We start from the raw sequence: 25,773 nt of genomic DNA on the forward strand, positions 1-25,773 counted from the left end.
GAGCTCTTCATGGATTCTGGATATTGATGCCTCATCAGATACACCATTTGTAAATACCTTCACCCATTCCACGGGTTGCTTATTCACTTTCCATTTGATGCACAGAAGATTGTTTGTTGTTTTTAATGAAGTCCAATCTATCTACTTTTTCTTCTGCTTCCTGTAGTTTTAGTGTCATAGCGAAGAAATCACAGTGATGGAGATTCCCTTTGAGTTTTCTTCTAAGAATTTTAGAATTTTAGCTTTTGCATTTGAGTCTCTGGTCCATTTTGAGCTAATTTTTGTATATCCAATCCTATCCTTTTCATCTCTATATCATTTTGCCTCTGGGGCTACAGACACTCCCAGGACAATCCTGAGCTGGACTTAGAGCTCCTGTCCCTCAGGAGTCAATGTAATGTCCTCTGGGTGGATGGTGCTTTGGGATTCCTCCTGCTCCACCTGTAGCTGAGCTAACCACTCCCTGCCCTGAATTCCCAGAGACGGGGCCGGGAGGCAGCACTAGCCATCGTCTCCCTCCCTGGTCCGATTCACACCAACGTGTGTCTCTCTCCATTAACTCAAGTTTGCAAACATTTATTGAGCACAACTACGATTTGAGCTCTTTCTCCTTGTTTTCTAGCTGCACTAAGATTCCCGGTCGATTGTAGGCTGTTCAAGATTTGCAGACTTGAATGCACAGTTAGTATCACAACTCGAGGGTCCTGAGCACTGACCCTGCACCAGGCATGTGATCAAACTCTGCAGGTGTTTAGCCCTGTCAACTGTACCAGTCACCCTCACCTAACAGATATGGAAAAGAAGCTAATAAAGAAACCTTGCCCAGAGTCGCATAAAAGTCATGGCTTGTCTGGTATCAGAACCCAAGCAGTTCCCGTGCAGAGCCTCTGCCGCTAGCTGCTCTGTAGCTCCCACTGGCTGGCAGAGTGGAGAATAGCTCCAGGGAACAAATTGCCATTGAGACTCTTTTGTTCCAGAGCTTAACCCTGGAGTCTCAGGATCCACCCTTGACACAGCGTGGAAACCCCTCCAGTGGTTCTCTGAGAGAGACTTGATGCCCCTCTGCTATACTCTTTATAACAGGGTCTCCTAAAGAGCCCCTGTCATTCAACATGGCTCATTCCAATAAATAAATTATTTATTTATTTGGGTACCATGGATTGAACTCAGGGGCACTCAACCACTTAGCCACACCTAAGCCCTATTTTGTATTTTATTTAGAGATAGTGTTTCACTGAGTTGATTAGCACCTTGTCTTTGCTGAGGCTGACTTTGAACTCAAGATCCTCCTGCCTCAGCCTCCAGAGCCACTGGGATTTTAGGGGTGCGCCACCATGCCGGGCTCCATGACTATTTATTAAGCACCTACTATACCCTAAGCCTGGTATTAAGTGCTGGAGATAAAGGTATCATGCAGACCTGGTCCCAGCCCTTAGGAGCTCACACTCCAACAGAAGGAAAAGCAACATAACCCATAAATAGCAAGAGAGACTTATAACCGCTGTAACAGAGGAGCCAAGACTAAGGAGGATGGGTTATCACTCACATTAGCTGAGTGTTCAAGGTGTTCTGGGCACCAAGTTCTGTATATGCATTGCCAGAGGGAGCCCCCAAAAGAACACTGTGAGGGACCTGGAAACCCAGAACATCTAATCCTATTTTTGGAGTTCTAGAAAGACTTCACAGACAAGCTGGTTTCTAAGAACTATATCAAGAAAATAAATAAATTAGGTACAGCACATGCAGTGTATGTGTGTGGTGGGGGTGGGTGGGGTAATACATTCCAGGTAGAGGAACAGCATGTGCAAAGGTACAGAGATAAAGCATGGCCAGGCTAACAGTGGTCCATGAGTCCATAATGTGGAGGGGTGATAGAGGTGCCCCTCCTAAAATTGGACAGTGCACAACCTGAACTACTCTAGACCACAGCCCTCCCTTGGAGATGTCCCAGAGCCAGTCCATGCAGGGCTTCCTATTCCAAGAAAAAAAGAGGTTGAACTTGAGAAATAGTGTTACCTTGCACTGGAGCTAAATGGCTTCCCCATTGCCCACAGCCAATTGTTCTCTTTCTGTCCCAGGCTGCCATTTTTGTCTTCTGGGACTCCAGAATAAAATTCTCAAGTTTCCTTCCTCCACTTAAGATTTTCCTTCCTCCACTTAATATTATATTCACAAGATATTAATTTGTCCACCCAATACTTATTGAGCACCTACTGTTCTAATGATGGCAAACATTTATGGAGTACTCCAAAAGCTAGACACCCAAGTAAGCCCTTGTCATGTTCATTGAGTCCTCACAACAACCTTGTGAGATGAGCTTCATTACTATTGCCATCTTCCCTTCTCAACCCTTCCTACTCAACACTGCACTGGCAATCTCAGCCATCGCAATATGACAGGAAAAAATATGAGGCAGAAAGTTTATAAAGGAAGAAGCAAAACAGTTTCTATTTCAGACCACATGAGACACTCCTGAAGGAACCTATTGTGACAATCAGAACTAGTGAGAGAATATTGTCAGCCCACAGGATGCAAGGTAAAAACACAGAAAGAAAGGTCCTCAATTGCAGATTGGGGACCCTAGTGCCACATGCAGCATTGAGCAGCTCAGGGTCTGGTGTACTGGAAGCCCCCAGAGAATTCTGGCTGCTATTTTTCTCATGGACTCAGTGTCCATCTCCTTCCTTGACCAGGCTGCACCCTCCTAGAGGTAATAGACGGCTGTGCTGCCCATCTCTGCAGAGGGCTGGGCACTCTGGGGATGTTCAATGAACATTTGCTGATGCACAACTGAATAAATACAAGAACACAAAAGAGCAAAACAAACAGTGGTGCTAATGTAGGATGCAGGACAAGACTTGGTGGTTTGTAAGGTTGGGCAGTGCTAGCAAGATGCCCTCTGTCATGAGCATCTGTCCAGAAAAAAAGAGCTGATCTGAATTCAGGAAGGGTATGATCCAGACCATGAGATAAGAGTCTGGGGATTTCTTCCTGAAATGTCACACATGCTGGCGCCAGGACCTGCTTCTCTCAGACCCCTGCCAGCCCCATCCAAGAGTCTCAGACTCAGACTCAACACCAGCTTCCTGAGTTCAAACCCTGGCACTGCTGCTAACCAGCCATGAGACATTGGGTGAGCTCCTTAGCTCCCTATGCCTCAGTTTTCCCGCCTGTATAATGGCGACCACAAAGCACTCGCCTCATGGGATTATTAGTGTAGAGATTAATTGAATGCTCATATGTAAAGTCCCTGGCACATGGTATGTACTGAGTAAATATTAATTCATGATTATTGTAAGGTCAGTAGAGCTGTCAATTCTATGAGGCATCTGAGGTTCAGAGAAGCTGAGCAAGGAGCCCAGGGTCACACAGCTTATAAAGGTAAAGGCTGGAATGCAAAGACAGGTCCACGTGATGGCAGTATTTCAATAATAATGAAATAATATCAACTCTGACATGTGTTGAGTGCAGCCTGTAGGCCAAGCATCCCTTCCAGCACTGTGCCTGGATTGGATCTTTGTGCTCTCATCACGGCCCCATGTAGTGGGGGCTGTAATCCCCATTCGACAGATGTCAAAGTTAAGGCCCATGGGAACAGGTCACTTGTGTCAAGTCACCAGCAGAAACATAATCACAAACCTGTGCCTTTTAACACCCATGCTGCAGCTGGGATTCACCTGCAGGGGCTCAGTGTTGGAAAGAGAAAATACCCAGGAGGCCCGGGCAGGGGCAGGGAGAGCTGGGGGAGGAGGACTGCTTCCTCAAAGCTCCTCCCTGCAGTGCGCACGAGTGAGTGTGTGCATGCGCTTGCGCAGGTGTGCGCCTGTGAGTCCTGACGGCTATTTCTTTCCCTCCCCTGCAGGATTGAGACGAGCCAACTCAGTCCAGGCCTCGAGACCCGCCCCCGCCTCGGTGCCCAGCCCAGCACCTCCTCAGCCTGGACAGCCAGGTACCTGCCACTCACCCACCCACCTGTCCAGGCCATCACTCCTTAGCGACCCCAACCCTCCCTCCTTCTTACAGAGCCGTTGGGCTTTCTTCAAGATGCAGCCTTCACTGAACCTAAGCTCTTCTGAGACGCCTAAGAGGAGTCATCCTCTAGGGCAGATGCTGGGCAGGGCAGAGGAGGAGGGGCGGGGCAGAGGAGGAGGAGGAGGTGGTGAAGCAGAGAAGGGGAGGGGCTGAGGGGGAGGAGGAGCAGAGGAGGAGGGGCGGGGCAGAGGAGGAGGAGGTGGGGCATAGGAGAAGGAGTGAGGCGGAGGAGGAGGTGGGGCAAAGAGAAGGAGTGAGGCAGAGGAGAAGGGGCCAGGCAGAGGAAAAGGGGTGGGGAAGAGGAGGGGAGGGTCAGAGGGGGAGGGGTGGGGCATAGGAGGAGGAGGCGGGACAGAGGAGAAGGGGTGGGCAGAGGAGAAGGGGTGGGGCAGAGGAGAAGGGGTGGGCAGAGGAGGAGGGGCGGGGCAGAGGAGGAGGAGGAGGTGGTGAAGCAGAGAAGGGGAGGGGCTGAGGGGAAGGAGGAGCAGAGGAGGAGGGGCGTGGCAGAGGAGGAGGAGGTGGGGCATAGGAGAAGGAGTGAGGCAGAGGAGAAGGGGCCAGGCAGAGGAGAAGGGGTGGGGCGGAGGAGGAGGAGGAGGAGGAGATGGTAAAGCAGAGAAGGGGTGGGGCAGAGGAGGAGGGGCGGGACAGAGGAGAAGGGGTGGGGCAGAGGAGGGGAGGGTCAGAGGGGGAGGGGTGGGGCATAGGAGGAGGAGGCGGGACAGAGGAGAAGGGGTGGGGCAGAGGAGAAGGGTGGGGCAGAAGAGGGGCGGGTCAGAGGGGGAGGGGTGGGGCATAGGAGGAGGAGGCGGGACAGAGGAGAAGGGGTGGGGCAGAGGAGAAGGGGTGGGGCAGAGGAGAAGGGGTGGGGCAGAAGAGGGGCGGGTCAGAGGGGGAGGGGTGGGGCATAGGAGAAGGAGACAGGGCAGAGGAGAAGGGGCGGGGTGAGGAGAAGGAGGTGAGGCAGAGGAGAAGGGGCGAGGCTGTGGCAGAGGAGGTGGGACAGAAGAGGAGGGGCAGAGGAGGTGGCAGGTGGAGGAGGAGGCGGGGCAGAGGAGAAGGGACGGAGCAGGAGGAGGTGAGGTGGGGGCGGAGGGGGGTGGAGGAGGGGGGCCTAAATGACAGGGCCCCTCTGCTACACCCCTTCTCTCCTTCCCCCTCAGGGCCCCCAGGGGGCAGCAGACCCGCGCCAGGGCCAGCAGGGCGCTTTCCAGAGCAGAGACCAGGCAAGTGTTTGCTCCCTCCCAAGTGCCCCCCTCTCCCCCACCACCCACCTGGCCACCTCCGCTTACTGCCCTGGTGAAATCGGTACCCACCATGGGCTCAGCCTGCGTTCTGAGACTATCTGATGGGGTCCAAGCAGCCCCTGATTCTAACCCTCCAACTCATCCATGCTGATTCGATAGACAGGCAATGCCAACACAGAATGGGGTTCAGAGCACAGGTGGCCAGGTCTCAAATCCCTGTTCCCTCACTTTCTCACTGTGTGACCTAGGACAAGTCACTGAACTTCTCTGAACCTCAGTTTTCTTCTCCCTTAGCAGGGTTGTTAGGAGGGTGAAGCAAACTAATAAATAAAAAACCTTAGCAGGAGCCCAGTGTGTGTTAAGCCCCCACTAAGCAGCAGTGATCACTGTGTAGGATGGATAGCTGGCCATCCATCATCAACCCTCACGGCCACCACACAGCCATTGCTTTCTAATGTGCCAGGTACTGTTTTAGTGCTGTGCAATTAGGGCATTGTGTAAAATAATACCCACTACTATTACATTACCCTCAGGTATGATTTCCATTCTACAGATGAGAAAACTGAGGCTCAGAGACATTAAGTAACTCGCCTGAGGTCACACAACCACAATACAAACCCAAGCTGTCTGTCTGGGGTCCACACCACTGCTCAGCACCCTGAGAGATCTGTTTTGCCCATGTGTGGATCGACTCCAGGGGTTTGCTGTCCAACACAGGTTCCCAGGCCCCAATGCATGGCCCACGGATGGCCCTGGGAACCTGCAGGCCCCTTAAGCTTCCTTAAATACTGTTGGTATGAAACAGGGATTCATGTGTCCTCTCTCATGTCCCTACAGAAGTGGCTCCCAGCGACCCTGGCTATACGGGAACCACGGCCCCAGCCCGGGAAGAGAGAACAGGGGGAGTTGGGGGCCCTTATTCCCAAGCAGCCGCAGCTGCGCCCCAGCCTGCCCCCGCCCCCACCCGCCAGCCACCCCCGGCGGAAGAGGAGGAGGACGCCAACAGCTACGATTCCGATGAAGCAAGTAGGTGGCACCTGAGAAGCAGTGTCTAGGAGAAGCCACCCCAGGAGCTGACCCCAGGAGGACAGGGCCCGCCCTGGGTCCGCCCATCCACCCTGGGTCCGCCCATCCACCCAGCCCCTCGTACATATTAGAGTTAGAAAAATACAAATCTGTGTTTCCAAGTTCCCCAGATGAGATCAGCTTCCTAAAGATAAGTGCCCAGTTTTCTGGTAAAACACACAGACATCAAAGTTACCATGGTCATTTTAAGACAGCAAGGCAGGAGCCGTGTGCGTGTCCTTCACGTTCCGTCTGAACGTCCCTCAGTCAGACAGAGCTGTCACGGGCCGGCGAGCCCCGTCCTGGGTGTGCCCGTCTACAGTTGGAAAAACTCCCTGACGATGTCCTCTGGCACGATTTCTAACCAGCATTTCACCTCCCCGGCTTCTGTGCATCTGGCCCCTCCCAGACCCCGAGGCCCAGGGACGCGTGGGGGCACAGTCTTCTCCTGGGTGCAGCCGGGAGAGCTGGGGAGGCAGGGTTAGCAGCATCTGGGTCCCATGGGTGCTCCAAGAGCCCTTCTGGAGCTGACCCACGCAGCAGCCAGCTCACCTCCTGCACGGGGTGGTCAGCTGAGGTCCCTCCTGGGAGGGGCTTCGTGACTGGCTCCATCCTCCCCCTAAGTGCTAAACACAGAAGGGTCGCTATGATGTGACCTGGACATCAGGGGACCTGACAGTCACACTTGCTGCTTCTGCACCCCCTGCCCAGGTGTGCTGGGCACCTGTGCTCACCTCATCCTCCTGGGAACCTGGGCAACTCCTGCTATTCCCCCATCTTGTAGATGGCCTGGGGGAGGCTCCAAGAGGCTTAGGGACTGATGGAGCTCACACAGGTCAGAGGCCAGGCTGGGTGACTGTCAGCTGTCCCCATGGTCTCCGTGCTCTCCCCTGGGTCAGGAGCCTCAGGCTCCCCTGGTCCTTGCTGGCCACAGGCTGTTTCCTCTCTGGGCGGGTAGAAGCCATCTCCCTGCCTTGCCCTGTCCTGCTCCTTGTCCTGGACAGGACCTCTGCCCCCCTGAATGTCCCCCAGCCCTCCAGCAATAGGGGAACCCTCCCAGCCTCTTGTCTGACCTCTCCATAAGCCTCTCCATGTGGCTGGTGACAAACCTGTCCTCGGACCCAACCCGGCACTCCCCGCTCACTCGACATGTCTTTATGTTTGACAAGTATTCAATGAGCCTGTGCCAGGTGCCTCGAACTGCTGGAGAACTGGGGACGCCACGGCTGGAATGAGCTGGCAGACCTGCCGGAGCCAACACTCTAGTGTAGAGAGATTGTTAACAACTCGAGCTCATTTCAAATGGAGACAGAGCACGGAGCAGGGGATAAGACATGGAGTGATGGCCAGGGTGGCCGCGGCACACAGAGGGGTCAGGGGGGCCTCTCTGTGAGACAGTGTGAGCCATGTGAGGATGTGGAGGGGGAGCATTCCAGTCAAAGGGAAGGGCAAAGGCTCAAACTCATTCGTTCCTTCATCCAGTAAGAGAGGCCTACTGTGTGTCCTTCACCATGCATAGTGGGGACCCAGCTGTCAGCAAGACAGTGCCCACCCTTGCCCTCCTGGGGCTCTCGATCCAGCAGGATGGGGAGTCATTAACTAAACAAGTGCACAAATGATTAACTGACCACAGGAGGCTGTGAAGAGGAGGGTCAGCCAGAGGGAGTGACCAGAGCAGGGCCGATGTCCTCCTCCCCCTGTCGTCTCCATGGCCAGCCCCACCCGGGCACATAGAAAGTATTTGGGAGATGTTTGTTGAATGAATACACAAGTGTCCTCCCAGCTCCTGTCTCTGTCCTCTCAGCCACCCTGGGTGCCCTGGAATTCAGCCTGCTCTATGACCAGGACAACAGCTCTCTGCAGTGCACCATCGTGAAGGCTAAGGTGGGTGAGGGGCCTGGGAGACCCCGGGATGCTCTGGCATTTTTAGGAGACTCAGGTGGGGATGGGTTGCCAGGCCTGTCTGTTGTCACCTACCTGGGACAGTAACAGTGATAAGGGCAGCACAGTCATTAGCCACAGCAGATTCCTTGGAGGGGGGGGGAGACTTCCCCTGGGATGGTCCCCCAGGGGGTGCATTTACCTCTGGCTGCCTCTAGGGGGCAGAGCCAGGATCTGCCCAGGGCTGCTCAGCAGCACCTGGGTGGGGTGGCATGGAGGTGCCACCTGGGAAGTCATGCCAGCTCGAAGCTCGGCCTGACAGCTGACAAGGCAGAATAGCACTGTGTCCTCCTGGAGCCTCAGCCAGAGCAGGGGGCCTGCGGCCACAGCTATAAAGGCACTAATGTAGGCTTCCAAGCAGTGGGGAGCAGGCACTTTACAGGTGGGACTGCATTTAAGTCTCCCCATTCCTTGAAAACGAGTGGTGAGATTGTCAGGTGAGGAAACTGAGGCCCAGAAAGGTTACGAAACTTGCCTAAGGTCACACAGCTAGGGAGCGACATGCCTTGGAGCCCTGTCTGCCTGATCCCTGTGCTCTTCCCATGACACCCTGTTCCCCTTTTTTCTCTTTGGAAGATGAACACACAGGGTAGATGGACAGGAGGGGCAGATGCCAGTGGGCACGCCCCTTTCCCAGGACGCCTGGACCCCAGCCCTCCCCAGGTCCTCACCTCCGTTGCCTCCGTCTCTTGCAGGGACTGAAGCCCATGGATTCCAATGGCCTGGCCGATCCCTATGTGAAGCTGCACCTCCTGCCGGGAGCCAGCAAGGTACCATCTGGCCTGGGCATTTCTGCAGGCTGGAGCCTGGGCCTTGGCAGCCACAGGGCTCTCAGCTCAGAGCCTAAAATAGCCCTATCTGCCCCCAATCTAGGCCCTGCCCCATGAGTGCAAAGCCGTGAGAGGTAAAGTGGGGGGCAGGAGCGGGGTCTGCTCATCCCTCCATCTCAAAATGACCAAGGCTTGTCTCTGGACAGAAACGAGTGACTTTCTCCAGATTTTAGTGCTAAGCCCTTCAGACAGCATTCTGTGCCTGAGGGGTGGGGGCCCCGCCTGTTAAATACCTCTGCAAGTTTCAGGTGCCCCCTAAGACAAAAGAGGACATGGACGCACATGCACACGCACACACGCACTTTGGCTCATTCTTCCTTTGTTGTTTTTGTTTGCTTATTTGTTTGTTGTTTGCTTTTTTGGGGGGGGGCGGGGTACTGGGGATTGAACTCAGGGGCACTCAACCACTGAGCCCCATCCCCAGCCCTATTTTGTATTTTATTGAGAGACAGGGTCTCACTGAGTTGCTTAGCTCCTCGCTTTTTGCTGAGACTGGCTTTGAACTTGAGATTCTCCAGCCTCAGCCTCCCGAGCTGCTGGGATGACAGGTGTACGCCACTTTGATCCTTTATTTGGATCAAAGACAGTCCCTCTCCTGGCTGTGGCCAGCTTGTAAACTCCACCCACTCCCAGCAGCCTTTGCTTCCCATGAAGACACATTTTTACATATTTATTTATTCTAATTTGTTATACACGAGGGCAGAAGGCAGTTCACTTCATATCACACAGATAGAGCACAATTTTTCAAGTCACTGATGGGTCACAAAGTATTCTCACACTGTTCGTGACTTCCCACATGTACTTAGGGTGACGATGTCTAACTCATTCCAGCGCCATTGAAGACACACTTTTTTGTCAACTCCAAACCTTCCTTGGCAGAAGATCCAATAGGAGCCACTTACATGTCAGCGTGAATTAGATCTGTCACCAGTTCTCCTCTTCTGATACAGTGACATTTCTTCTCTCTTGGAACAAAGTTTCATATTCTGTCTCTTCTAAGGCATTTCAGGCAGGAAGGATACTATTGGGGGCAATGGAGGGAATGGTCCCAGTGTCCCCTGCCTGGGGACAGGAGACTCATTTCTACCTCCCTGACTTGTAAAGATGTTCTGGCTTCTCAAAGGACGGGTGCCAGGGACATCTTAAAAGATGATGTCTCTTCTTCCTTCCCTTAAGGGAAGGCTCCAGGAGGGAGCAGTGCAGAACATTAACCCGTGTGTCTGTGGCCACCGTCTAGAGGACATGCCACACGCTCAGAGCATGCATTTGGGAACACTAAGCCCTGGGATGCTCCTTTGGGAAAAGCCACTGCCCACCCCCAAAAAAGCTCACGGGATGGGTCTCCAGGGCCACTCCCACTGAGGCAGGCATCTGTCTGTCCACCTCTCCGGGGCTCTAGTCCAACAAGCTACGGACAAAAACTCTGCGGAACACCCGGAACCCTGTCTGGAATGAGACCCTTGTGTACCACGGCATCACCGACGAGGACATGCAGAGGAAGACCCTCAGGTACCTCAGGGCAGGGGGGAGGCGAGAGGGGACCAAGGCCGGGCAGAACTGAGACTTGGGGCACAGCTCCTGGGGGTCCCCCTTTTACAAATCCTCTGCATCATTCTTTCTTTATTCCATTTGCCAAAACAACGTCGAGTTCTAGCAGTGTCCACAGGGAGTGGTCCCAGGGCTGGGTGGACACTGGTCCGCAGAGGCGGGAGGCCTGTGTCTGAAGCGGCAGAGTACGGGCATCTCGGCCTGCAGGTCTTCCTGGGCATCCCAGGTCACCCCTAGGTGACTTATCACCTAACACCATGTGGATGTCGTGTAAATAGTGGTCGGTCCCAGTGTCCGGTCAGGGCATAATGACAAGAAAGATGCCTATGCACATTCAGTGCAGACTGAAAATATTTTCAAATGTTTCCCCTCCCCTGGTGGGACTGACCCGCGGGTGCAGAACTGGTGGACTCAGAGGCCGAAGGTGCACAGATGAGTCTCCCAGTTATGGTGCTGAGCAAAGGAAGGAGCCCGCACTCTACAACTCTATTTATCTGAAAATAAAATGCAGGACAGTGGCTTCCATGCAGCCAGAGGCCAAGAGAGGGGTGACCTGGGAGGCAGGGAGTCCCGGAGGCTGCCGACCCTGGAACCTCCCATATCCTGAGCTGAGCAGTGTGTGCAGGGCTCACGTGGTCAGGCCGTGCGCGCTGACCAGGCGCACTTGATCGCGTGGACGTTACCCTGAGTCGGGAAGAGATAAACAGCACCCAGCCCAGGGGTCTACACAGAGGACACCCTCGCCCCTAGACACCCCCACGTCCCTCACCACCATCAGCCACAAGCCCGGCACACAGTAGGAGCGCAGTGCTTGCTTCTCTCTCCCCCCTCACCCCCTTATGTCCATGGCAGGATCTCCGTCTGTGACGAGGACAAATTCGGCCACAATGAGTTTATTGGGGAGACCAGATTCTCGCTCAAGAAACTGAAGCCCAACCAGAGGAAGAATTTCAATATTTGTCTGGAGCGGGTGATCCCCGTGAGTTCCCTGGCCTGGTGATTCAATGGGGGACCAGAGGTGGGGGTGCCTGCCACCTTCTTGGATCTTCTCTGGGGTCAGACCCACTAGGCACCCGGAGGGCACCCACGGGGCTAAACGCTGCAGCCTCCGTGGAGAGGAGGGGGCTCTCTCTGCAGGTAGCATCAGGCCAGGTCCCCTCTGCCAGGCAGATCCCAGTTAGCATCATTTCTCCCAAGGTGCCCTGGGGTCAAGGGTCAAGGTCCAGCTGCCACTTCCTGTTCTGTGGTGGACTGAGCCATTCTGAGCCTGGGAAATGGACATCGTATCAGTGACATAAGATGGTTGTGTTTAACGCAAACAAATAAAGCCCAGAACAGAGCCCACTGTGTAACAAGCTTTTGTCACAGGAACACTGCTCCTAACCCTCCTGCCTGTCCCAAAGCCATATGACACCATACAGAGAGGCAGGGCTTGGCACAGCCCCCATGTCCCTGGCCCTTGGTTTTCTCACCTGTTAAATGGGACACTGTATTACACACCTCACGGGGTCTTTTAAGGATTATAGGTGACAGTGATACAGAGTAGGATCATGGTTCTCATTGGAGGTGGCACTTGTCCTTAGAGAAAGAACAAGTATTAATCTGAGGTTTCACAATTAGGCAGCACCCCCAGAGCTTACAGGGAATTCTAGAACAGGAACTCAGCAAACCAAGTTGGCAACTCAGGCCCAGAGTCCGGGATGGACGGAGCTCTCGAGAGGCAGCACCCTGCTCTCCAGAGACCCTGGGTCGAGACAACAGCTCGCTGCCACCAGTGCGCCCCCCCCCCCAGGCAGCAGCCAGCTCCACTTAGGGAGCCAGGGGGCCAGGCAGGGTCCTGCAGCCTGTTCCACCCAACTGCCAGCCTGGGGATGGACTCCCTGGGAGCCAGGCCACATTTTTGTAGCTGAAGCTCAGGAGGAAGACCCCACTCTTACCCTCAGTGTCTTCATCTGTAAATTGAGGACTGTAATAGAACCTACATCACGAGTGGCTGGGCATTACCCTGGTCTGCCTGAGGGGTTCCAGGAGATGAGCCCCTTAGACAATGTTGTCTCCTTCCATTCAGATGAAGCGTGCAGGGACCACGGGGTCGGCCCGCGGCATGGCGCTCTACGAGGAGGAGGTGAGCATCAAGGGCGGTGGGGTGCTGTGCTGGTTGCCCTGCTCCTGTTTCTGCCCTTCCTCCCCAGCCCTGTCCTGCTGCGTCCTGCTGGCTCGCGTTATCCAGGCTTCGAGGCAGAGCAGCACCCACACACACCCGGGAATGCCCCTGGCTTTGTTCCCCTAAGTTCACGGAAGACCAGAGCAGGAGCGGGTCCCTTCGTGGGCGGGAGCAGGCGAACCCTGCCCATCTCCCACCAGGTCCTACCTGGGACCCCAGGGAGTGCACTTGGTCAAGGAGGGGTGAGAGCAGAGTCAAGGGTCAAGCTCAGCCCTGGGTCAGGATCAAGGCCAGTGAGGGGCCAGCGTCAGGCTTAGCCTCTGCTCAGAGCCAGGGCTCAGTCCCAGGCAGGGTCAAAGCAGGCCATTGGCCATGTGCCTCAGCGCCCATCAGGGTGGGTCCCTCCGATGTCCGTGGTGCTGCCCCTGCCCCTGGCCCGCTGCTCGGGGACACGCCCCCACCCCCACCCCCACCCCCGCTCACGAGCCTCCCCGCCCCAAGCAGCAGGTGGAGCGCATTGGCGACATTGAGGAACGTGGCAAGATCCTGGTGTCCCTGATGTACAGCACACAGCAGGGGGGCCTCATCGTGGGCATCGTGCGCTGCGTGCACCTGGCCGCCATGGACGCCAACGGCTACTCGGACCCGTTCGTCAAGCTGTGAGTCCGCGCCTGGGGACCACGAAGGGACTCCCGGGGCCAGGGAGCTTCCCTGAGACCCTCGCGCCCTGAGGCCCGGGAGGGGCAGGACCACAATGAACTGGGCACCAGGATGGGCGCCAGGGGAGGCGGGGTCTCCCTGCGAGGCTGGCAGTTCTGCCCCCTCCTGGGAGAATGAGTCGCGGGTGGTGGCAATGACCCCATGCGCAGCCCCTAGGAGTCAGTCGCACCCTCTCCTGCAGCCCAGAGCCCCAGCCCCAAAGCAGCCACCCGGCTTTCCCCAGATTCATCCTAGAAATGCTCCAGGACCTTAGATGGGTTGTAGGTTATTCCACAAAAGCCCCCATCACAGGGGTCACATCTTGTTAATCCAGATGTTTGGGGCTTTGGGAAAATCTGCACATACTCAGAGAAACTTCTTGTGTGTGGCAGCCAATTCTGCACCCAAAATTCATTTATGTTTCAAATACACACTACAGGCAGAGGTTTCCCCCACAGAGAGTCGGAGGCGAATTTATGGACTATCTGTAGTGCACCTGCTTTGGGACTGAGGCCAATAACATGACATCGGGGGTGAAATTCTCCCCCAAGAAGCTTCAGACTTTGGATCCTTGTAGATTTTGAATTAGAGAGGCCCACCCATATAGAGCAATTACAATTACACCAAGTATAGTCATGTTTAGCGCCTCTATGGAATCCTGCCTTACTCTGTGGCAGCAAAATGTGTCTTTGTGGAATAATTAAGAGGGTAGGCTCTGGGTTCATACTGCCTGGGTTTGACTCTCAGCTCCAATTCTCCAGTATTCTCTGGCTGTGTGGCCTGGGGTTTTGTAGCTTAGCCTCTCTGAGCCTCAGTATCTTCCTCTGCAAAATAGAATAGCACTGTGCGTTTGTGCAGATTCTCCAAGAAAGAATGAGATATGCAGGAGATTCATGGGGGAAATGTCTGTGAAGGGATCCAGGAGGCATCCAGAGGAGGTCCCTAGAGAAGACAGACCCCAATTACAAGTCTGATCCCTGCAGAGGGGAGAGGGCAAGAAGGAAATCTAGGCAGGAAGAATTTCCGGCTGCAGTGCAGGTCCACACAAAGCTTCCAGGGGGCCCTGCACACTCTAGGAATGAGCCACCACGTGTCCCTGCAAACTCACGAGATAGAACACAGTTCAAAGCCCCATCCTCCTGTCAGTCAATTTCATCACCTGCCCTCCGGGACCCAAGAGGTGCACTTTTGTGAGGTCTGGCACATAGTAGGTGCTCAGTAAATACCACTGTTGTGGTTATCACTCTCCTTACGGCAGAGTGTTTCTTCATGTTCTCTCCTACCGGGGGACACTCCCACCTCCGCTGTCCCCCAGTGACCCCTGAGCCCTGGGGAAAGAACAGGCCGCTGTGGAATTTCTTCCAGAATTTCTCCCAGTGATGATTCTGTCAACCAGGAGCCCTCATCAGGGCTCAGTTTGATTTCTCAGGGAGATTTGGATAAGGCCCAAGATGGACAAGGAGCTCACCCCACAGGGAGTGACCTGGGCTCCATTCTGTCTCAGTCCCAGGCAGAGGTTTCCCCCAAACAATCCCCCTCCCAGCCTGATCCTTCCAGAGGGCCCCCAGCGAACCAGCTCACAGTTTCCAATCAAATAAAGATGTTTAAGCCGGAATTGCCCTTTAGTTTTTTCAGCTTCTTGGGACTCTCAATTCCTTATTTGTGACTCTTCTAAAAACCATCTTTAAATCTGTGAATGAGACAGAAATGTGTGCTCCCTTTACAGGTCAGGAAACTGAGGCACAGTAAGTTTACACTCACATTCAAAGTGGCTCAGCTAGTGACGGCCTCAGGTAGAGAGAATCCAAATGACGTCTGCAAAATTTAGAGCATTTTGTTTAAATGTCTAAGTTTTTTTAAAAAAAAAAGTTTTTAGCATAGATTTTAAAAAAACACTTTATTGGCAACGAATGTTATTTACACATTTTGATAATAAACATTTGACTTTTGTCAAACACTGTCCCTAAAGTATGCAGTGTCCATCCCAAACATATTGACTGAGCATCTATTATGTGCCAAACTTTGTGCCTGAACCAGGGAAGACTTATAGACAGAAAAAACAGTATGTACAAAGGCCCTGGGGTGGAAAGGAGAGCAAGAACAGAGTGGAATAAAGAGCATAGCAGGATCAGGCTGGGAAAGAGCAGGGACCCAGCCACACAGGGTCTTAAGGCTACTGAGGGCTTTAAACTCTCCCCCCAGGTCAAAGGGAACAGCAGTGGGATGACATCATCAGGTCAGAATCATCTCCCCCTGCCCCCCCCCACCCCTGCCCCGCCACACACCTAGCATCTCACCAGGACTTGCGGGGAGAAGCAGCCTAAGGGGTGAAAGTGCCAGGTACCATCAGCCACGCACCCCCATTTGAATGGGAGAAAGTGGCAGCTAAGAACACAAGCTCCAGATACAACATCTGGGTATAATTGTCGGCTGTGTGACCCAGGGCGCATGTCCCAACCTCTCTGGACCTTGGACGGTAGAAACACGACAAGTGGTTGTATTCCTATCGCCCAGGGCTCGTGTGAGGGTGACATGTGGTGGGGGCGGCGGGGGGGCTTGGCGCAGGGCCTGGCGCCTGCCCAGCAGCCTGCAGGCCCCAGGGGTGGCTCATTTCCTGACCTGCTCCTCCATTCTCATCCCATGGCTGGAAGGAGCCGTCATTAAATGTCATCTGTAACAGCCGCTCCTGTCCCCTCACAGCTGGCTGAAACCAGACATGGGGAAGAAGGCCAAACACAAGACTCAGATTAAAAAGAAAACCTTGAATCCTGAATTTAACGAGGTGAGGCTGCCCCGTCCTGGGTCGTGCTCTGGGGCACTTCCTGTGGGTGAGAGGAACAGACTCCTGCTGGGATTTCGGGGATCACATCCACAGAGCTTGTTGTCCTCGATCGGCTTGAGCAGCCACAGGCGTGGGAATGAGCTCCCTGTCACTGGCGGGAATCGAGGCTCAGGCCAAGGCCCACAGATCAGGAATACCACAGGGGTGGGGGGTACATTGCAGAGGCTGAGACCAACCACTCCAGTTGGTGCGGCCCGTCCCCACATCCATCCAGGGCATCGAGTTCTGCTGATGCCACCGTCTGGGTGCCGTCAAACTCCTTCTCTGTTCTCCTTCCCGCCGCCTGGTTCGGACCCAGGAATCTCATGCCTGGACAATTGCAGTAGACCCCTGACTCCCTTCTCTGTGCTCGCCTCCCCCTGCAAATAAGTGTGAACTCTGTAAAACACACGCGCGGGTTCACACTGCCCTTGCTCAACAAGCTCAACCACGATCCTCGAATCTCTTGGCTTGGCTCACCTCCACGCCCTCACCTCCAGTCACGCGGAATTCCAAGGAGGTCCTGGTGCACCGCTGGTGCCTCCTACAGATGGCGCGTCCCCTGCGCTTCCAGGTCTGGTGCTTCCCTGTGACCTACCCGGTCCCTCTGGGTTTCAGTCACCTGCTGACAAGCTTGGCGGACACTAGGCCCCAGGAGAATCCGTTACATTAAACAGGGACAGGACAGAGGACAGCGGAAGAGATGCTGAGCGCTAATCTAACCTCTGTGTGCGGTCTCCACCTCAAACCTGAGACACAGACAGAAGGAATGCTCGGTGGACGGGACCCAGCTCTGAGCCTGGGCTGCCCCCTCAGCCACCCCATGCCCAGAGCCGCTGCCCTGGTGCCCATCAGCCCATTCATTTCTCCCTTCTGGACCCCTGAGATCTGAGGTTGGAGCAGAACCAGCTAACACGGGGGTTTATTCTATGTCAAGCAGGAAGGGACTCTACGATACGTGTGAACAGGGCCCAGAGAATCCTGACCCCTCAGCTCTGCCCTTCCCCCGGGGCCCTTTCAGCAGGTCACCTCATGTCCCAGCCGAGGCTTGTGGATGTTGAATAAGGAGCCAGGTCCCCCTCCTGCACTGCCCTCTCCTGGGATCCCAACAAGCCACAGAACAAGGAACCCAAGTATCAATGAACCATAGGAAATAGGCAAAGCAATACCACCCAACAGCAGAGCTCATAGCACACGGCCCGACATACTTTAAAAGGTCTGTGAGCATCTGGGGGCATGGGCACTCTGCTGGTGAGAAGCCGCCCGGCCAGCTGTGGAGGACGCCACACACCTAGACACGTCAAAACTACAAAGGATTTCCACTTCCGTTGATTTGGGGAATTAGGCCGTTCAGTTAAATATTTCCAAAGCCAATCTGCATGTGACCAGCCGTCCTTATCTTACACAAATGGCATCCGGCATCTCAGAACACCCATTGTTCTCCATCTTTAAATATCGAAACTCCCTGGAAATTATTGTAAATAATGATCATTAATGATAGTGAAAAATTGGAACTAATAGAAATACCCAACTATCAGGGATTAGCTTATGGTATACCCAAACGGCCATTAAAATGGTGGTGTACAGGAAACCCCTATTGGGTCCCCCTCTCCCCCTACAGGAATTCGGTCTCTTTTCTTCTCATTTGAACAAATCCCACTCTTTTACACTCAAAGGGGAAAAGGGGGGAATTAAAAAAAAAAAACGGTGATGTAGAAATATATGTTTAAGATATCTGCAAACACGCTAAGCTGGATTTTACCGTAGGTCATGAAGCACAAAAAGGATGCTACAACACTGTGTACTCGATATCAGATCATTTTTTAAAAATGTGGAGCAGCTTGGGCAAATCGTGACCTAGGTTATTCTTGGACAGCTGGATTACAGGGGATTTATTTTTCTCCATTATGTTTTAACAATGAACAAGATTGAGTTTTATAATTAGTTAGAAGAGTCATTTTTAATGGGATTATTTAGAAACACCTACCACTTGGTCCACCCCAACGGCCTTACTCCCTAAGAAGGGGGAAGACCCCCCTCCTAAAGCTACCAGCAGGGACACCTGAGTTCCTGGTCATCTGCCTTCCGGGGGCCGAGCAGGCCCAGGAAACCCAGCAGGCTCCCGTTTTGAACTGAGAATTCACTAGAAAGAGGATCACAGGGCTTTGTTGTACAGAGAGTTGGTTAAAGGGGGATTACTGGGAGGACCAGAGTGGGAGGAATCCTGGCCCCAGGCGGCCCAGCCCCGGGGCTGCCCAGGAACCTTGGAGTCAGCCCCTTCGCTGCTGCAGGCTCAGGACCTCTCTCATCTTCCTCTGCTGTCCTCAGGAGTTTTTCTACGACATCAAACACAGTGACCTGGCCAAGAAGTCGCTGGACATCTCTGTCTGGGACTATGACATCGGGAAGTCCAACGACTACATCGGTGAGTGCTCCCGACTCCCGAGGAAACCCCTGCCCAGGGCTGAGCTCCCGCCTGGTCTCTGGGGCCCAGGATGCTGACCCTGGCACCATCTGGGATGGGCTCCAGAGGAAAGGGTCCTTAGAGCCTGGGGACTTGCAGGGCGAAGAGGGTTAATTAACCCACAGCAGGAAGCAGGTGCCCCGGAATCCCCCTCAGCCTGCTTGCCCGTCCAGGGTCAGAGTTTCTAAAAGACAAGGAAGAGAAGTCATTAAAGACAGAGCGGGGAGGGACGTCCAGGCAAAGGGCACCGTCTGAGCACCGGGTGACAATCTGTAGAAAGTCTTCAAAAGAGAGAAACAGGTAGTGCAGCCAGGAGCGGGGCGGTAGTAGGGAGCCATTGCAGGCTCTTGAGGCCCAGAGAGCCGAGGGTAATAGTGACCAGGAGGGTGACGACATCATATCCACAGCCCTCCACGGAGAATGGATTCCAGGCTGCTCGATGCGGGTGGGGGGCGTTGGTGGCAGTTTTCCCCCTAACTTCACACTCGGGCTTCCTGACCACCTGCCCCCCTCGGCCCTCCCTGACCTCTAGGAGGCTGCCAGCTGGGGATCTCAGCCAAGGGAGAGCGTCTGAAACACTGGTACGAGTGTCTGAAAAACAAAGACAAGAAGATCGAGCGCTGGCACCAGCTTCAGAACGAGAACCACGTGTCCAGCGATTAGGGTCCTGGCCCCTCCTCCCCGTCCCGCCCCACTCCCGGGTCCCCCCCTAGCCACTCCTGGCACCCCGGTCTCTCTTCTCTGTGCCTACCTCCTCCTCCCCCTGCCCTCCCTGACCCTGCCTTCTAGGACCCCCTCACCTTGGGCACGGCGGCCAAAGACCTCTGCCCCCCACCCAGTGCTGGGCTGCGGGCTCTGAACGCAGCCCCTCTCTGGTCCCAAGGATGAAGTGGCAGGGCTGGGGCTGGGGAGGTGTTTACAGAGAGGTGGTTCACTTCACAACCTCCCCACGTAGGTGGACCACAAAGGTTCACCTGTGTCTGGAACTGTCTGTGGACCCTCCTGGCCTTGAACACACCTCCTTGCACAGGAGGTCCCTTGCCTGGGTCCCGTCTGTGTGTGAGAGCAGCATGGGGTGAGGCAGAGCAGGCAGTGTCCCCATGACTCTTCCACACCCCCGCGATGGCCAGAGGACGCCCAGTGCCTGGAGATGGGCACACAACAGGCAGAAGCATCCGAGGGAGGGACGGGGCAGCCCTGGAAGGAATTCATTGACCTGCTCCTCAGCAAAAAATAACACTCCCTGTCTGTAGCCTTCTCCCTGCCTCAAGTCCCCCTGCCTCCCCTGCCCCCAAGGATAATATAGCAAAAAACTAAATCACGTATCTTAACTCAGCCTCGCACCCTGGCCTCCCACCAGCCTGACCAGCCAGGAGCTGGGTGACCCCTCAAGTTCCCCAGGGGCACTCCTCCTGCTGCCTTGTCCAGATGTCCTCAGGCCTTGGGACTGCTGCTGGCACAGCTCGGGGGCAGGGCAACCTCCCTTGAGTGTGCAGATGCCTGGCCTCCCCGAGTGGGAAGACCAGGGTTCTGGGTCCAAGGGGACCTCTCCCAGCCCCTCCTTCCTCCTTCCTCTGTGCTTTGTTGAATGAGCAAACAGCCCCCCCCACACACACACACACACAGACTGTTGCCTTGACTCTCACCCAGAGCCGCCTGGAGCCTTCCATCTCTCTTCCGTCTCTTGGACTCCTTTTTTCAAGTTTCCTGGGGGAATCAAATAGCACCATGGATCGAACACTTCAAAGAGGGTTGGCCAGGTGCAGTGGCACACACCTGTCGTCCCAGCAGCTCTGGAGGCCGAGGCAGGAGGATCCTGAGTTCAAGACCAGCCTCAGCAACTTAGGCCCTAAGCAACTTAGCAAGACCCTGTCTCAAAAATAGAAAGGGCTGGGGACGTGGCTCAGTGGTAAATGGCCCCTGGGCTCTATCCCTGGTACAAAAAGATCAAGCTGAAGAAGAAGGACAGGCCCCGAGGCCAAAGGCCTTTGTCTCCTCTGTGAATGGAGGCCAAGGTACATTTCAGGTTGGGATCTGGCAGTCCTCAGCACCCCATGGGGAAGGTCTGGTTTTTCCAATTTCAATTAAGTCTTTCTCCATAAAGATCATTACAAGTCATCCCAGTGCCCAGCACCCCACAGACGCCATCAGACCAACTTGCCCCAAATCCACACCTTTTAACCTTCCCGGTGGAGGCCTCCGGCCCGGCTCCCTGACTGCTCGCTGGAGGACCCACTTCTTGCCTTTGAATAACCACTTTCTAAATACCAAGCTCTCCACCTTCCCCAGGTGGCCAACAGCTTCCGGGCAGCCTTTCCCTCCTGACCTTGACCTGCCCTGAGGCCCCCGTGGCTTCCAGCCTCCTCCCTTCCACGGTTCGCCCCAGGAGAAAGCATGCTGGCTGTCACCCAAGCCTGACGCTGGTGTTGGGGCTAGAATCAGCACGTGGCAAGCTCCCGGTGGCCCCGTTGGGGCGCACCTCCTCCGGACAGCTGTGACCACCTCCCGCCTCGATACACACCCGCCTTCCGGTGCATGCTCGACCGCCCACGCCTTCCTTTGTGATGCTGTAGCCAAAAATAAAGTAGGAATGTCCAGGAAAACTGCTGTCCTCGATTGTCCTTTGTGGCATCTACCAGTTCTGCCTTCCCACGGAGGCCGGGACTATGTGCACACGCAGTGTGGAAGGCGGGGTGCCTGGGTACCAGGGTGCAGCAGGCAGATGTGGTCCTGCCCAGGTGGGGTCATCCTGGGCACGAGCAGGTGGGCTCAAGGTATCCTGGCCGACCCCCACCTTTCTCAGGTGCCTGCCCAACAGCGAGGCATGTCCTCACCCTCTCCCTCCTGCCTCGACCCCAGGAAAGCCAGTCACCCACCCCAGAAACATAGCTCCCAGGCCAAGTTCAAGATCACTTCCTTTTCTGATACCATGCTGGAGAGCACATTGGAATCACCTGGGGGATTTATTTTCAAAGCACCCTTGCCCTCCCCGCACCCAGATCCCACTAAACCCCAAAGCCCGGGTGTAGGATTGTATTTTCGGGCTCATGTCTGTGACTCCCACTTCCCTGATGATTCTGAAAACAGCTCCCTTCAAAGTTGATCCATTTCTCCTGCAGTTCAGCTAGCTGCCACCAGAGGGAGAAAGGTGCCCGCGGGTGGCCCCCCAGGGACCCTTCCCTTGCTGGTGGCAGCAGAAGTCAATAATCAATAGGGCTGCTTTCCTGACTCCTTCCCAACACCGCCTCCCAGCAGCCACCGCCAGTCAGTCACAGGGATAGTTGTAAAAAAAATAATTCCCATCCCGAAAACGGCTTCTCTCCTTTCCCAGCGGTGACACACCCAACAGGCCAAGGCGAATACGCATGGGGAGAGTTTGCCTGGTAGACAGAAAGCATCCAGTTCACACCCGCCTTTTAATTCATCCAGGCCAGCATTCAAATCCTGATGGTCATAGTCTAGCTGTGCACCTGTGGCCCGGTCACTTTACCTCTCTGAGTCTCAATTTTCTCATCTGGAATATGGGTTCATGAGTAGAACCTTCAGAGAGTTACTGAGGGACATCCGTGGAGTCGTCTGTGAAGAGTCCCTGCCACAAGTGGGGGCTTGACAAAGCCATTCAGTCAGCCAGTGCCTGAGCTCGGGCTCCGCGCCCTCACAGAGTTCACGTGGGGAAAGGCGCTGGGGCTGGCTTTGGTGGTGCATTGACATGGGGGAGGAGCGAGGCGGAGAGCGGATCCCTAGGTCTCTGCACAGCTGGGAGCAGAAGCTTCAGAGGTGGTGTCTGTTCTGGGCAGGAGCCAGAGGCCAGGACAAGCTGCTGAGATCTGGAGGTCCAGGTCTCCCGTGGGGGTTCAAAGGTGAAGCCGAGGAAAGGCGCCCCGGGGCTTGTGGATCTTGGTGAAGGCAGCGCAGCTCCTGCCCCAGCTGGGCAATGGCCACGTAGATTGAACACTCCCGTCCTGCAACCCTCCAAGGTGCCCCCCTCAGCCCAACCCGATGTGCACTGGGTGAGATGATCCTAGGAGCGCCATGGAAACAGGAAGTCATCTAAGAGGTGCAATTTGCTTGGGTTGGGTCCCCATTTGCTGCATGACCTCCAGCAAATCACTCGCCTCTTGTCCTTCTCTTACGTGGGTGGGACCTTAGAGGGTCAGGATTCCCTAGCATGATGGGCCTCAGTCATGCAACCAAAACCAAGACTGTCCCGCCCAGAGGACAGGCCTCTGGCCACAGCTATTGCCAAAGCTTTCTCAAGTAACACAAGAACCAATCATCAGGGTTTCCTGTTTCTGTTTCTTTAAAGGAAGTGATCACAGGGCCACCAGCAAAGGACAACAAGGGCACCCCTGGGCATCCTTGAATTTCTCTAGTTATTTCCTCGATAGTTCACCACTTTCCCATCTGGCTGCAGCCTGCTCTATACCGTGGTGGGGGGGGGGGGGCACTCTTCTGACATCTTCCAAAGAATTGGGAGTTGGTCTTCTAAGGACAGTTTCCTTGGACGCTCAAGTTGGATCTGCTTCTAGATAATTGGCGAAAAGTCTGCATTTTATTAGAAGCTACAGTTGCCATGATCAATTCACCCCGAAACCGGCAAGCAAGGCGAGCTTTGCACACAGGCCCGACCCCTCCGTGGGTCCAGGTAACTGTCCAGCTGATTAAGAAGGGTGGCTGAGAACATGGCCACTTGGCATCTATAGAACACTCCAGCCAAAAACCGAGACGTACATTCTTGGGCCGGGGCTGGGGCTCAGTGGCAGAGCACTCGCCTAGGACATGGGAGGCCCTGGGTTCGATCCTCAGCACTGCATAAAATTAAATAAATAAAATAAACGTATTGTGTCTGACTACAACTAAAAAAAAAAAAAAAAAAAAAAACTACATCCTTCTTAATTAAGCCCACATAGAACATTTACCAAGGTAGACCACAAAGACTGCATTCTGGGCCAGAAACAAACCTTAACGAAGTTGAAAGAAAATTTCTTTTTACTGCAATGAAAGGGAAGGAGAACTGAATAAAAGAAAGAGAGCCAGAAAACTCCAAAATTCAATAGCACATTTCTAAATGATACATGCGGCCAAGAAGTCTCAAGAGAGGTTTAAGAATATTTTGAAGAAAATGAAAATGGCGGAAAAAAAAAAAACTACCAAAATACATGAAAGTACAACTTCGAGGGAAATTTCAACCTAGCATTGAATGCATGGATTGGAAAAAAGAAAAAAAATAAATAAATGGAGCAGGGCGGAGTGCTAGGGCAGTAGAACTGTCCTGTACAGCTCCATAACAGAGGAACTTGACCTTGTCCGAATGCAAATTGCCCTCCACCAGCAGGTAGCCTTATCCCGAGGAATGAAATGGACCAATTTTTATCATACGCACATACAAATAAACACCTATGAAACCTACTGTTATGTACGATTATAATATGTCAATAAAACAGTATCTGATTTTATTTCTTAATCTGTGATGAAAATGCAGAGGAATATTTAAAAAAACAAACAGAAAAGAGTGTGAGAAACCGATGTGACTCCATTTTTAAAAATAAATAAATAACAGCAGCTTCTACCTCCAGGCCTGTCCTAAGGAAGGGGACGTGACCCTTGTCCTTGGAACCACAGAGCACTCCTAGGCACATCCCCACCCTGCTGAGTTGTTTGTCTGTAAATAACAGGAGAGGTCTGAGGCGCCAGGTGTCCCTGACTCAGTTAGGCTAGGTGGGGACCCATAGCAACACCCCTAGCAACCTCCAATCAGCATGAGACAGGGAAATACCTGGGATTCCAGATGACCCCCCAGTAGTTTATGGGGGTTGATAACATGTTGGGAAACCATGTAGTTCAGCACGTACCCCCCTCGTGGCCTAAACCAATCAGTTCAAACGAACCCCCCTCTTGTACTAACCAATCACCCCTACCCAACTTGTTCCCGCCAGTGAATGTGCTAATCAATGTTAAGAGTTGTTGTTTGATTTTTCCCGCGGTGTGGAATGATTTGCTGTGTGATGTTGTGACGCATAGAGTATCCCCCCAAAACCTATAAAATCTCACTGCACAAATGACTGGGGCTCACTCCCTGGGACCCCTGCAACGGAGCAGTTGTGAGTCCAGGCTCGATCTTGTAATAAAGACTCTTGTGTGATTGCATCGGATTCGGCTCCTGGGGGTCTGTTGGGGTCCCAGGAATCTGGCATAACAAGTGAAGCTTTTGACTCTCTTTTGAGGCACTCAGGACAGGAGGACCACAAGTTCTAAGGCAACCGGGCAACTTAGCAAAACCCTGTCTCCAAATAAAATAAAAAGGGCTGGGGAATGTGGTTCAAGGATAGAGCACCCCAGGGTTCAATCCCTAGTACAGAGAGAGAAAGAGAGAGAGAGAGAGAGAGAGAGAGAGAGAGAGAGAGAGAGAGAGAGAGAGAGAGAAGAGTATAATACCATTTAAAAAATGAATGAATGAATGAACTACATGTGTGTTTGTGTGACACAGAAAAACATCTGAAAACCTCTCCACTGGACGCTTGGGGGCTTGGGGTCCTGAGCCATCTTCTCTCTGCCTGGTTTTCGTCTTCTTGCCTTCTTGCCTATGTACACATGGCTATAAGAAAAAAAAAAAAATCTTGAGAGGCTGCAAAATAATTTTTTAACAACAACAAAAGACCAGGAAGGAAGCCCTAAATTGGTTTGTGGATGGGATTTCTCTTGCCTGGGAGCTTCAAAACAACATTTCAGAGTCTCAAGAAACACCAGCTGCTGGTCCAGGGACACAGGGAAATTACAGAAGTGGGGGAGGGGCGGGTGCACTTGGGCTGGAATCCTCAGGGCGCGGGGCGGGGTGTGGATTTGCTAAGCAGAAATGCAAAGTTTCCTGCTAAGGAAACGAAACCAACAGCTCAGGCTCCTCGGCAGAAGGGATAAAGGCTGAGCCGGCAGGTCTCAGAGGCTGTTTCCCTCCACCGGGCACC

General features: G+C 53.8%; 1 protein-coding gene across 3 annotated transcripts in view; it reads left to right on the forward strand.

The window, feature by feature from the left end:
• RPH3A (rabphilin 3A) overlaps positions 1-19,474 on the forward strand; it is a gene marked incomplete at both ends in the record, with an annotated part of 54,701 nt that extends 35,227 nt beyond the window's left edge. For 2 of the 3 annotated variants that reach the window (XM_081286843.1, XM_081286842.1), the window contains 12 exons: positions 3,863-3,949; positions 5,196-5,258; positions 6,117-6,305; positions 8,149-8,228; positions 8,981-9,055; positions 10,515-10,624; positions 11,516-11,642; positions 12,732-12,788; positions 13,332-13,486; positions 16,227-16,308; positions 18,676-18,772; positions 19,344-19,474. In XM_081286843.1, coding sequence (XP_081142969.1) covers positions 3,863-3,949; positions 5,196-5,258; positions 6,117-6,305; positions 8,149-8,228; positions 8,981-9,055; positions 10,515-10,624; positions 11,516-11,642; positions 12,732-12,788; positions 13,332-13,486; positions 16,227-16,308; positions 18,676-18,772; positions 19,344-19,474 — 1,253 coding nt within the window. Of the gene's footprint in view, positions 1-3,862; positions 3,950-5,195; positions 5,281-6,116; positions 6,306-8,148; positions 8,229-8,980; positions 9,056-10,514; positions 10,625-11,515; positions 11,643-12,731; positions 12,789-13,331; positions 13,487-16,226; positions 16,309-18,675; positions 18,773-19,343 lie in introns of all 3 variants that reach the window. The other variant, XM_081286841.1, reaches the window with a different exon arrangement.
• Positions 19,475-25,773: the final 6,299 nt, after the last annotated feature.

This window comes from Spermophilus citellus (assembly GCF_964194105.1).
Source record: "Spermophilus citellus genome assembly, chromosome: 3".
In the NCBI taxonomy this organism is placed as follows: Eukaryota; Metazoa; Chordata; class Mammalia; order Rodentia; family Sciuridae; genus Spermophilus; species Spermophilus citellus.